The sequence below is a fragment of the Anser cygnoides genome, chromosome 3 (genome assembly GCF_040182565.1).
Source record: "Anser cygnoides isolate HZ-2024a breed goose chromosome 3, Taihu_goose_T2T_genome, whole genome shotgun sequence".
Taxonomy (NCBI): domain Eukaryota; kingdom Metazoa; phylum Chordata; class Aves; order Anseriformes; family Anatidae; genus Anser; species Anser cygnoides.
Window position 1 is genome coordinate 87,807,122 of NC_089875.1, and position 13,363 is coordinate 87,820,484.

The window sequence follows — 13,363 nt, forward strand, 5'->3', positions numbered from 1 at the left end:
TACCTCACCTTCTTGTCATATGGGTATTTGAGCTTCTTGTTATGTGGATGTTCTCCTGTTTCTTTCCCTAGCCTAGAAAAAACTTCAATGGTTGATTTGAACTAGGTCATATTTAAGCCTGTGGAGTTTTCATTATTTCAGTATTACTTTCTTAAATTGTCAGCTCTCCATCAGCATCTCCATCTGGTCAGCTCAGGTTTCAGCAGAGATGCACCAAGACTGTCAGCAGGTTCAAATATTCTAACTTCACGTTTTAAAGCTAGTATGTGAGAACAGTATTAGGTTTAGTACTAACACTGAGTTGTCAAACCATCCAGAGTGCTTGTAGTCTCATTTTTATATCAGTTATCTCCATGACAGTATGTCAGTACTTAACCTTTAAGAGCCAGAAATTTTTGAGCTCTGTATATCCAGAAATCTTTTTACAAAATGAATTAAATCTTGTGTCATTTAACTTCTAAATTCGGTTCTTTTGAGTGTCTGTGAGGTTATGTATGAGTAGGAAGGAGCAAATGTCTTCAGTGGTTTTCCATATGTATTTTTAAGGACAACGGTTTGCTTTTAATAGATTTATCAAATGCATCCAAATGAAAATAAGCCTTAAAAAATTGTAATAGGTTGTTTTGCTGTTTTTTAACAGGATTATAGAGATATCATTGACACTCCTATGGATTTTGCTACTGTTAGAGAAACACTGGAAGCTGGTAACTATGAGTCACCAATGGAGCTGTGTAAAGATGTGAGACTTATTTTCAGCAATTCCAAGGCCTATACACCAAGTAAAAGATCAAGGGTAAGACTTTATTTTTTTGTATGAAAGAATATAGCTGGGGAAAAAAAAAGGACAGAAAAACAGATAACATAATTGATTACTTAAAAAAAAAAAAGTTCATTTCTCATTGTCAGACATGAATATTTCTGAGAAAATATTACAACTTTGTATTTTAAAGGAGTGCATGCTGTTTAAATGTCTGAAATCTAATATTGTGCAAGTGTGTTTCTAAAGTATTTCAAGGTGGATCTAGAGGGAGAGCCACACTGAAGGAAAGATCTGTAGAAATGTTATTATATTTTGCGGAAGAAACCAGATTTTCAATGTGCATGCAGATTCACACACCTACGTACTCCCAAATTCCTCCACTTTAGAAGTTGCCCAAAACTGAATTATCACAGAGAATAAAGAATAGTGAAATTCTATGTAGTTCACTAGTGAATATTTTGATATTATAAAGAGTCCCTTAAACAGTTCTGTTTCTCAGAAATCTTATGTAAAACATGAGCCTACAAAGCCATTGTTACTGAGCTGATACTGAAATGCCCTGCCAGTGGTAAAGTTCTTAATATTTTCTCTCACATTGACATGTAGCTGCAGTATCTGTTAGAGGTGAAAGGTACAAACGTAGCTTTTGTTCAGGGCTACTTAGGCATGTCCAAAGCTACTGTGTAGCTTTTCTTCTGCTAAAATGGTTTAGATGTTAGACTGAAATCCTCACTAGCTTCCATGCCTGGCTGTTTTAAACAGCAAATTAATCATCAGGACTTCATTGTCTTAAAATGCATGTACAAAATGACTTAGTAGGTGGCCTTAGCAAGTAGGTGGCACTGATCAGTGATTGATCTCTTTTCAGTCAGTAATTGTCCCACTCAAGTCCCTTGTCCTTTCATCACATCAAAGTGCAGGGATTTTGGGGTAGATCTAGATTGGTTTTTTTTGTTTGTTTTTTGTTTCTCTCCTAAAAGCAAGATAGGGGAATGCTGGCCGTAGTCTCAGCTCCATGTTTGATTTAAATGACATTTTTGTATTTTTTTCGTATTTTTCTAAACTGACTGGTTTAGAATTAAGATTATAGCTCTTCTCTCTTTTACTTAGAAGCAATAATGAAAGGTTCTAGTGTCAGAAATTGTAATATTTCAGAACCTATGTACTTTCATGCATAGGCTTGCAATACATTATTGTTGAATGGCTATGTTTTTATTTGGACTCCTGTTTTTATTCTGACTGTCATTCAGTGATATGTTTAGCATCTTACCTTACATCACGGATGCTTTTCTGGAAGAGTAATCCTAAACCCATCAGTTTTTTATTCTTGACACATCAGGCATAAAGTTTTTGTCTAGTTTTTACGGGTCTTCCCACAAAACTTCTTTGGATGTCCTCTCCAGAAACGCATTCGGTTTCTGTCACTTTCACTGTTTAGGCTGGCACTCAGATAATTCCCTGTGTCTTTAGGTAGGCTACTGCTACAATATTGTCTTTGTGTTTCATGTTCCAAGAACGTGGTTTCCCTTCTTAATTTATCTACTCAGTTCATTTATGAGTTTCTGTTTCCAGAATTAATAGCAACTGTGTGCCATTAGTTAGCTGTGATCTGAACTGAATTTGACTGGTTCTCTCTGTAAACCATCCAAGGTTGGAGGAAAAAGATAAAAATGTGTCTACATAATTCTAAATCATCTATTGTAGTTTTTGCAACCAACTCACCAGTAGTATCAATCCATCCATAAGAGGAATAAAGTGATGCCCAAATATAGGATATATGGGTGCAGCATAATGCAGAAGATTAGTTTTTCTTGACCCTCGGTATGACAAAGTAAATTCCACTAAGGATCTCTCTGTTGTTTCCACAGAAACTAGAAAGGAACATATTCTGGAATGGCAGTTGGAAAGTGACAGCTGGAAACATGTCACTTCTGATTTTTCATTTTGCTTGTGTGTATGATCTTCAGTCATAGTACACATTTCCAACCATGAAAATACTTAATGCAAACCTTTGCATGGATTAGTGTAAATTTGTTGCGAGAAACTGTAAATTTCCTTAAAACTTTTCCACGTTAACCAGTACCCTTTTCTTTTCTAGCTGTTGCTCAACTGTAAATAAGTAAGATGACATGATACTTCGGAAGACTAGAAAACTTCCTCATTTCCTGGTATTTCTTTTTTTTTTTTTTTAGATCTACAGCATGAGTTTGCGTCTTTCTGCTTTCTTTGAAGAACACATAAGTTCTATTTTATCAGATTATAAATCTGCCCTGCGTTTTCATAAAAGAAATACGATAAAGAAACGGAGGAAAAAAAGAAGTAGAAGCAGCTCAGTTTCCAGTAGCGTTGCATCCAGGTACATTCGTTTTTTACAGTGTTCAGGAAATGCTGCACAAGTTTGACATTCCTAAATAGCAGAACTTAGTGTGGTGTTTTTTTAATACTTCCTTTTACTATTGCCTGTATTGCAGAATGATAGCTTTGAAATGCAAGTCCCTCTGCTGTGGAAGATTTTTAAACTTTAACTAAAGCTGTCCTAGTGTAAGTGCTTAAAATTCAAATAACTGCTAAACATGTACAGGAAATCAGCATCGTTAGGATAGTGATGGCATCATGCTCTGTCATATAAATATAGCATTTTTTATGACCCTTCACTGAAGATTCACTTTTCAGAGGCTCACAACCGCATGAATTTCAACAGAAAATGTCATATTTTTAACTTGCTTCACACAGAGATGATCATTTTTCTTCCACAGTCTCAGACACTAGCACTAAATTTTCTTTATTCCTGTAAAATATGAAAGTGGTCATCCAGGCTTCAAATTGTTGCTCCTTTTGCAGCCCTGAAAGGAAGAGGAGATTAATAAAACCTCAACTGAAGGCAGAAACTTCTGCCTCCTCTTCATCTTCTGCACCTGCACGATCAACAGCACTGAGACATGCTCCACCTCAGATGAATGGAAAAGCAGCTGAAACCTCTTCTCTTGTGCGGACTAGAAGCAATAGGGGTATAACAGATGCAGCTGCTACAGAGCAACCATCTACTTCTTCAGGGGGAAAGCCTTTAATGATAAAGCCTTTAATTACAAAACCTAATACTACTGCAGGGACAGGAAAGTCAGGTAAGTTGATTTTGGGGGGTTATTGTTTCTTTGGTTTTGGGTTTTTTTTTTCCTTTCTCCTTCACAAACAATGTTTTTAAATATAAGCTCTACTTTTTTAAAAATCAAATGTATTTGTCTCAGTTAAGACTGGGTGCTGTTTTCAAGCTGCTCGGCCTTGAGGTTTGTCTGAAGAAAGGTTAAGCTATGTTATTTAATGCAGGAAACTTTCACTTCCAGATCACTGATTCAAGTTGCTTGCTTGTAGAAGAACCTAAGTGACTTTCGTTTTAGCCAGATAAGATTGGACATGGTATAAAGTACTTTAAAAAATACATATGTTTTCTTTTTTTCTTTTCTTCTAGTACTGGAGAATTCAACCAAACATTCCAAGAATCAGAATATTTTACCAATCCCTAGCCAATCTGATAACAGTCATAACACTAGGAATAATTCCACAAAAGAAAATCCTGAGAAAGAGAAGCAAATCAAACGCAAAGTAAAATCCTCCACTGTTAATCAACAAGGTCAAGGTATGGAGGTTTTTATTAATATTTACCCCACTCACACCTTGGTATTGACGTAGTAGCTCTTGCGGCACCTTAGACTTGATATTTTGGGGGTGGAATATTTAGTATGTACTGTGATTCAGCAGAATAAGGAAGTCTAATGGAATAATTCTGTTATGATTAGTGTTCTTGATTATTAGCCAAGTTGTCGATGGTTTTGACTATTCTCAACATGATTTACATGGTGTGATAAGTGCTGTCTAGCCAATTTTGATATGTTAAATTATCTTTACCTTCTTTTATCATACTACAAAGGTGATACTTTCAATATATTACAACTAGCTTATGAGTTCTAAAACCCCAAAGCAGACTTTTGCAGGGTCACACTTGAAACCCTGTGGGTTTTACCTGCATTTGTTTGTTTAGGTTATATTTGGCTCATTAACACTGAGTGTGATGTCACTCCCCACAACCATGAGCATAAATACGGGAGCATTCCAGCTGCGTTTTTTCCTTCATTTTTTGTCACAGCAAGATAGAACTGTGTAGTGTTTACTCTTTCTGCAGAACATATTTGTATGGGTTCATCGGACTCAGTTTCATGTAATCTTCTGACTGAACTTGCTTGTCTTTTGATGTCTGAATATGTTCAAACACAAGGTTTCTGTGGAGACTGAAATTAGATCTCCCAGACATAAAAGCTCTCCTGCTTATGAAGGAGCTTTGAAGTATTACAAAGTTGTTGTGAAGAGCTAGATCCTCTGAGTATTTTTATTTTCTGGAGATGAAGAAATGGTAGTCTGCAAATTGGGCCCTACCTAATTAATCTTGTTACTGCCTGTAGCCCTCTTCTCCCTGAGGGTTATTTCTTCTTTCTTACCCTTCCATGCTTCTGAACAAGCAACTTGTGGTCTGATGGGTTAAATCAGCTGTCCATTCCTTGCCAGCTTTCTCACAAAGGTCTCAGTTGTTACTGTATGGCATGGCAGAATATGTACCCATCCTGTGACCGGAGGATCGGTAATGTCACAGATAGATGGATTTTGTTTACCTGATCCTCTCTCCTGCATGACCACTCATGAAAGTGAAGCCTTGTGCTGTAAGTAGACTTATGGTGCATGCTTAGTCACAGCAGAACCCTCACACACAGTGAGTTACACACAGTGAGTGTGCATGGACACTGACTCAAAGAAGTGGTTGCAGCACATTGCTGGCTATGATTGGTCATATTTTTGGTTGTATTGGTCTATTCTTGGTCATATTTTATTTAGGCAAGAGTGATGTTACCAGAACACCTCCATAAGAGGTCCTGTGACATACCCCACTGAGAAAGTTCAGTAACACTCAGCTAAGAAAACCTCATAGCTTGTACAAGTCTCCAAGCAAATGCCTTCTGACATTTGTCTTATCATGTAAGAAATTTGTGCAGATTGTGTATGCTCTTTTTTGAAGTCTCCCAAATTTTTAGGCTTGTCCTCACTTATTTTTGAAATAACCCTGGTCTAATGAACTCATTGTAAAGGATGCTACCTTGGGCTGAAAGAAGGTTTTTTGTTTATCCAGAGCTGACTTACTGCGAAGTGTTGCTAATCCTTATGGCAGTGCTTCTTGAGAAACTGCTGTTGCAGATACCAAGTATGAGTTTTTGGCCACATCTGTTGCATCAGCCAAGAAAAAAACACCTTACCTGTTCTCTGTTCTGGCTTTTTTTCTTCTCTTTGTCTCAAGCTACCTTGAGACAGTTAATCCTCATTGTGTACTGACATGAAACTGAGTTCTACTTTGTGTCTGTCTCTTGGGTTTGGACAGATTGATAATCACTTTGAATCCATTCAGATATTTTACGAAGAGTTTTGTTAGGACAGTGTGAAAATGAATGTAAATGTAAATCTTTTGCATGATCCGTACTCTCATTTTTCTTACAGCGGAATGCAAGAACAACGCTTTGGCATCAGGAAGCGTTCAGGTAAACGGACATGGAGGGCAGCCTTCAAAACCTCCAGTTAAAAGAGGTCCTGGACGGAAACCGAAGGTGGAGACTAATAACAGTAGCTGCGAAGTGGTGCACAAGAAAAGAGGCAGAAAACCAAAAAAGCTACAAATTATTGAACAGCAGAAGGTTGCAGAGCAGAATACAGTCCAGACCACAAGGGATATACCAGAAGAAGCCTCTGCTTCTACTGCTTGCAATTCTCTTTCTGAAAATAATATGAAGGAAGACTTGTTACAAAAAAAAGGCCGTGGGGGTAGAAAGCCAAAAAGAAAGATAAAGACGCATCAGCCAGGCTCGGACGTTTTAGTTCCTGCAAACGTTAAAATGCAAACAAGAAGCAGGAGGAAAAAGATAGATGAGCCTATGGAAGAAGGGTCTGAGGAGCTTAAAGATTCTGAACCTCACATGAGAACTAGAAACCAGGGTAGGAGGACAGCCTTTTACAATGAAGATGACTCTGAGGAAGAGCAAAGGCAGCTATTGTTTGAAGACACCTCCTTAACTTTTGGAACATCTAGCAGAGGCAGAGTCCGAAAGTTGACTGAAAAAGCAAAAGCTAATTTAATCGGTTGGTAACTTTTACCAAGGGTTTTACTTCAGAATGCTATGAAGCAGGTACAGTTAAGGAACAGCAGAACAGACTTCTGCTTCCCTGCTGCTATAATGGGTTAGAAGAATATGTTCTGATTTGGGAGAAAAATTTAGCAAAAAATAAACTGAACGAACATTCTTTGAAAGAAATATATATTTTAAACTTTTGCTATTTATTGCCCTCCAAATAGGTTATGCATTTCAACAGTCATTTTGTTCATAGTTGAGAATAATTGAAGCAATTTCTGACTGACTTACAGAATTGAGAGCTACTCTACTCAAGTAGTGCGTAGTATCTCTACGTAATTATAAAGGTGACGGAACTTTTAATGCCACAAACTGAAAACAGAAGTCTATTTTTGACCAAGCAAGGTACACTTTGATTGTAAAGTCAAGTCGCTTAGGAAGGCAGATTTTGGCAAAAAGTGGCAGTAAATTTACTTACATTTCTATTAAATACAAATACAAGAATACCAAACTTTGCTAATCTGAAAATGCTTAATTTCAGTAGTGACGGAACATTCAACTGCAAAAGAAGCCTAGCAGGCTGTTGGTTTATCCAAGTTCTGCCAAACATAGCAAAAATGTAATCACAAATATATATATATCCACATTGGAAAAAGTTTGACTAATGTCTAATTTTTCAGACCTTGATTCTTGTATCAATCACTAAATCTCTGTTTATTGTGCCAAAGACTGAGAATCAGTGCAGTGGAAAGCCTTTTTTTCTTTTTGAGTGTCAGTACAGCATACAATTTGCAGTGATAAAAGCTGTGTATTGTTTTAAATAGTACGTTGTTAACATTGTTCTGAAATGTATCCTTTTTGGTACTTTTGGTAGAAAATAATGCACTGGTGGGGTCCTTTGACAGAGATGTTTTAGACAAAATGTATAATTGGTTAAAGGATTCAAGGAAATTACAGGACAGGTATGGAATTATGATGTTTACTTTCTGATCCAGATTGATTGTTGTTTCTACAACTTTAGACATGCTTAAAAGGCTAAAATGACCTACAAAGAAGAGTGTATGTGTATATATTAATATATACATAAACACGTATAAAATATTTCCCAGGTAAATAAATTTTTTTCAGGATTTTTTAGATAGCACTAGAATTGAAAATAAATTTTAAAATGTCATACTTTATAGTTTAATTTTAAGGGGAAGATTGGTTATTTTCAATTATTAAGGTTAAAAAGGCCAAATCACTTTTTATGCAATCATGTTTTATACAGTGGTCTCATTGCACATTGCGTTTTTCTGCACTTTTTATGGTATATCACGCTGACATAAGTCAATATTCACCCTAAAGAAAAATTCCATTTAATGATTGTGCCTTGTATTCTATTATTTCTTGCATCCTTAGTAAAATTAAGTTGTCTATTGTAAATGATGACTATATGACTTAGGGGAATGTATTGTTATATGTACTGCTATGGAAAAGAAAAGCAGTTATTTATTTGTTTATGGTACATTTAGTTATTTTATACCTTTACAAACAAACTTTAATACCATTTTCTATCACTTCAAAAAAAATATTGTCCAGTTTTAAGGAAAAAATACGGAAGTAATCATATTTTCTGAAATCTGGTATGGTACAAAAATGTAACCAAAATTTTCTGCTTATACATTATTTTGGAACTTTGGGTAGTGTTACAGATTTTTGTGTGACCCTAACTTAGCTGAAGAAATAAACCTGAAATGAAACCTCAATTCTGTACACCCTTACTTTACAATGATTCTTTTTTTCTTTTTTTTTTCATTTTTTTTTCTTAACAAACAACATCTGCAATATCTGGGAGGGCATACAGAATTAAGACCTTAAATTTGCACAGATTCTGTATACTTATTTGGGGCTGAATTCTTCACCCTTTATTTTCTGTTACAAAAATAAAATATTTGAGCGAAGAACACTGATATCTGGCACCAAGAGGAACAGAAATATGCTATTGTGGATGGCAAACTGGTATCCACCGTACTCAGTTTTATGTAGTTCACTATGGATTTTGTTACAAAAAATGACTAAAATATTTTCCAGATCCTCTTTGAATTGTTTTGGTTGTGAATTTGGGGAACAGGGATCAGTTTGCATTTCATTTGTGGGTATATTTATTTATTTTTTTAAACAAGTATGTCTTTATTCAATTAAAATAGAATCACTGATCATGTGGTAAGATAAAAAGCTATGGTTATACAGTTGCAATACAGCTTCATAATTCAAAGCTAATTGATTCTACCTGTTAATTTTGTCAGTTCTCACTGATGAAGGCAATCATTTGAAAATGTGTAATTTCCTGATGTTATCTGCATTGTAATATATGAAATAGATTATATCTAAAATCCAACTTGTATTTACTCCCTTTGTAATAATGTTTTATATGGCATGTTTATGTATATATTTATATATCGAAAATACCTTGTATGTAAGTTTTGGAGACTGAAATAATACGCGTTCCCTTAACACTAGGTAGAAAATTATACATCTTAATTTTACAAGAATAGAAGGCCTTACTGCAGAACGTGGCTACTGCTTCCCACCCAGTAATACCGGTGACTTTAGCCAGTATTTTTTTAATTCATATTAGATACATTAATGGTTTTCCTTTTAAAATAAATTGTGCATCATTTAGATAGTTTTTAATAAAAGCGACACTAAAAAAAAAATAAAATTAGAAGTTAATACCAGATTTATTTAAAAGTTTTATTTTTGTAATTTAGTTTCACTAGATTGCAAACTTTATTTATGAGACTTTAGTCACCATCAGACTGTGCATTTCGGTAGGGAAAAAATGTATTATTCGAGGTTGTGACATACGGTGTGGACACAGGAGCTTTTGATTACAAAGTTTTAAGTTTTTAAATGTGAGCAATAAACTATTGGTCAGTGTTATGAAATAATTTAAGAACTGTAGCTATGTGCATGTTATGTAATGCCATCTCAAGTACCTAACAGCTAATTCACAAAATGGAGTATCAAAATCTCACGTGCTTGTTTCTCATACCCATTGTAAATATTACACAGGTTCATGGTCATATACAAACGTCAAATGATCTTACAGATTTGGCAGCAATTAATACAGTTTTATTCATTAAATTAATTTATATTTGACATAAATATGAGGATACTGTTCCGATAATTCTGCTGTATACTGGGAAACGTTAAAATTGGTATTTACCACTGAGTGGTATCTCAATAGCAGCCTGTTCTCTACCTACAGATGAGGAAGTAACTTGTGTTTCTGTGATACCAGTGTGCTTTAAATGTTTAACAGAAATCATTGTACTTGTGCCTACATATTTAACAGCTCTTCAGCCGTTTTGTTTCTGTTGTTAATGTGTTATCCAGGAAATGAACTTAAAATTTTACCACTATATTGATCATTATTGTCAATTGAACTAGAGTTCATTGTCACTCGCAATGACCAGTGATACAACCTTACAGAGAAAAAGTCTTCCTCCAGTGATTAGACTGCTGTGATATATATTTACATATGTTTATTTGTACAGTGTCCAGTTTGTACATGTGATCAGTTTGTTGTTAGACTTGTAAGATTGAGTTGGTTGAGTTAAATATTACTATGGCTTAATATTTGTAAAACTATTAATTGATAAAGGACCCTGATTCAGCACGTAGGACATACTAATATCGATAAAAAATAAATTGTAGTGTAGAGACAAGTTATTCACTGTATTGCTGTACAAATATTTTTCAAGTACCAATTCTGATTCTTTTGCCTTACCAAAAAAAATTACGTACAACATAAGCAAACAGTCTGTCCATTCGGTAATGTCAAGCTTGTTACAATTTTTGCACCACCTTGGTAAATCTTTTGCCCACCTTAGTTGGACCAAGGACCACAAGTAAATGCTTTAGTGTGTTAATTTGAATTTAGGGACATGTTAAATGGTTGGCTGGTTCTACAAAAGCAATAGGCTTAACTGGAGACCCTTTCACCCTGTACTTAAATCTTAAATAGTAGGTTGGAGGTTACATGATTTCAAGCTCACTTTCATCAACATTTGCATTTAATTTGAAGCATACAAATCTTGCTGAGGTAATTTTAACATACTGCTGGTCAATCAAGATACAGCCATATCACAACAATTGCATTGTGTCCTGAGTCCTTATCTGACTAAAGTAGTGTATTTTGTCCACATTATTTTTCTTTTTTTTATAACACTGTTGAGTGTTTATTATAAAGACTTTTAATGCATCTCTGCAACAACGCTGTGAAGCAGAAGGTAGGGCTTTCAGGCCTCACCTAGAAACAGCAAAAGCTCATTTTCTGTTTACTAATTACTACGTAGCTTCTTTTTTCCCTGAAGTTCTTGTAACAGATTGGTTTCCAAGGGGACTTGGATACTCAACTGATAAAAGGGCTGTTAGTTTTCTGCTGTAAATTATTGTAAATAAGTGCTTGTTCATATGCAGAATAAACTGTACTACATTTTGTAAAATTGGCCAAAGCTGACAGTGTGTTTCCAATAACAAATCCGGTAATGACAGCGTCTGTACTTAACTATTTTTGAATCAGGAATACAGCTTGTACACTTGCTACTACGTCTGGGGGAAATAACAGGTAGCCTTTAAACTGGAGCTAACCCCTAGGTGCTCTTGCATTTGTGCTAATTTTAATGTGGGAATTGGCCATGTCATTTTACAACGTGTTAGAGAAGGAAACACTCCAGGAAAGCTAGGTTGAAAGGCATCTTAAATTGCAGAAAAATGAGATTAGCACTCCCCCCCCCCCAACTGTAATGGCCGTAGGGCATTCTAGAGAGAAACCTTATATGCTGCAATAAAATAAAGGTGAATAAATTTAGCTTTTAGGGGTTAGATAGTGAGGCAAGTAGGCATTTGGATCCTTTTTTAATGCAGATAAATACATCAGGAAATTCACTTCAAATACTGCAAATAATACATTTTAAGGAGGGAAGGTAGTGTTATGCTATCAGTTTCTACCCTGGAAGAACAAAGAACAAGGTCATAAAAATTAGGAGTAGGAAGAAATAGAAGCACCTAGTGTGTGCACATGCCTGTATGATGTACATGTACTATTTTGTGCTTACAACTGCGTGTGTTGGTTTGCTGATAGACTGAGACCATACAGAAGTTACATTTTTGGACCATACTAAAACTGCAGAACTGTGGCAGACAACTGGATAATGATCATGCGTGTATTAAATTCTGTCATAATCCTTAAATATGTATAGAACGGAGCTCAACCTTACAGAAATGACCTTGAAAGGTTAATTTTGAAACTGACACATTTTCAGATTAAAAAAATTACACTTATTTTGTACAGAATTATGTAAAACACAAATCTGTTGTATGTAATGAGTAACAGTTTTGAAAACTATAATTCTTTAGCTTTATTGAGTTTTTTTTTTTTCCTCCTTCCAGAAATCTGGATTATCATGTTATAACCTGAAGTATCACACCAGGATAACAGTGCCCTTTCTTTTTGTACATAAGGATTGGAAATTTCTTTACTGTTATGTGGACACTTTCTATGTTAGTTTTGATGCATAATACTTTGAATCCTTTTATACAAACTAGAATGTATGTGTAAGAATTACTGTCACTGCAATGTAGTAACTACAAACTTATTTTTAAATAAATAGAAAACATGTTTTTCTAAGTTGTCCAACAGTGTTTGTTTCTATCTAGTGATTTACTGTGTTTGGGGACAATTGTATGTGTTCTTCAAAACAGCCTAAAATCAGCTCGTTTTGATTCCTTCTGGAATCTGGTATTGCCTAGTGCATTATGTGGCAAGAGACAGAATTGCAGCCAAAGAAATCTGTGATAGAGATCAAAATTTGCTATTTTGTCAAGGTTTTTTTTTACTGAAAAAACACAGATCTGGAGGCAATATAAAGGCAGTAGCATCTAGCACTGAAGACACAATGTTGCCCAGTCCTCTTAGCTCATTTTCACGTGTGCAGCAGGGTAGCCCTCATCCTGCAGGAAGCCATCCCTGCTCAGGTGACAGCTGTTTGTACCAGAGCTACCTCCAGTATGGGTGGAAACCTGCTTCTCGACAACTCTAGAAGAAGCTAAACCAGCCAGGCAGAGAGAAGGTCCCTGCCTCCCCGCACGCAGAGTTCGGGGCTGCAGCCTGGTTGCCCTGAATGGGCGGTGCACAGAAAGCTCAATAAAGGATGTCTTCGGAAAGTAACAGGGTTTTGCTTGTTTATATCCGCCTTGTTTCTGCTGAATAGGTATACAAAAATGTTTGGTATCTCAAATACTGCACCGTGTGGGTTCTGTTTAATGTCACCTGTTACTTGGTTTAGCAGATGATCTTTTCCTCCTTATTACCTTACCTGAAATCCCAAGACAGTGGTAGAAGAAACCCTTTCTAGCCTAGCAGATGCAGGTACGTGTGCTGCTGAGCAGCGGG

The 13,363-nt window shown here is 35.7% G+C and overlaps 1 protein-coding gene across 5 annotated transcripts in view; it reads left to right on the forward strand.

Moving 5' to 3' along the window:
- PHIP (pleckstrin homology domain interacting protein) overlaps positions 1-12,598 on the forward strand; it is a 115,597-nt gene extending 102,999 nt beyond the window's left edge. For all 5 annotated transcript variants that reach the window (XM_066994625.1, XM_048065349.2, XM_048065350.2 and 2 more), the window contains 5 exons: positions 641-793; positions 2,953-3,116; positions 3,602-3,882; positions 4,227-4,394; positions 6,296-12,598. In XM_066994625.1, the coding sequence (XP_066850726.1) occupies positions 641-793; positions 2,953-3,116; positions 3,602-3,882; positions 4,227-4,394; positions 6,296-6,939 (1,410 nt within the window). In that variant the 3' untranslated portion in view covers positions 6,940-12,598. The remainder of the gene's footprint in view (positions 1-640; positions 794-2,952; positions 3,117-3,601; positions 3,883-4,226; positions 4,395-6,295) is intronic.
- The last annotated feature ends 765 nt before the right edge of the window (positions 12,599-13,363 follow it).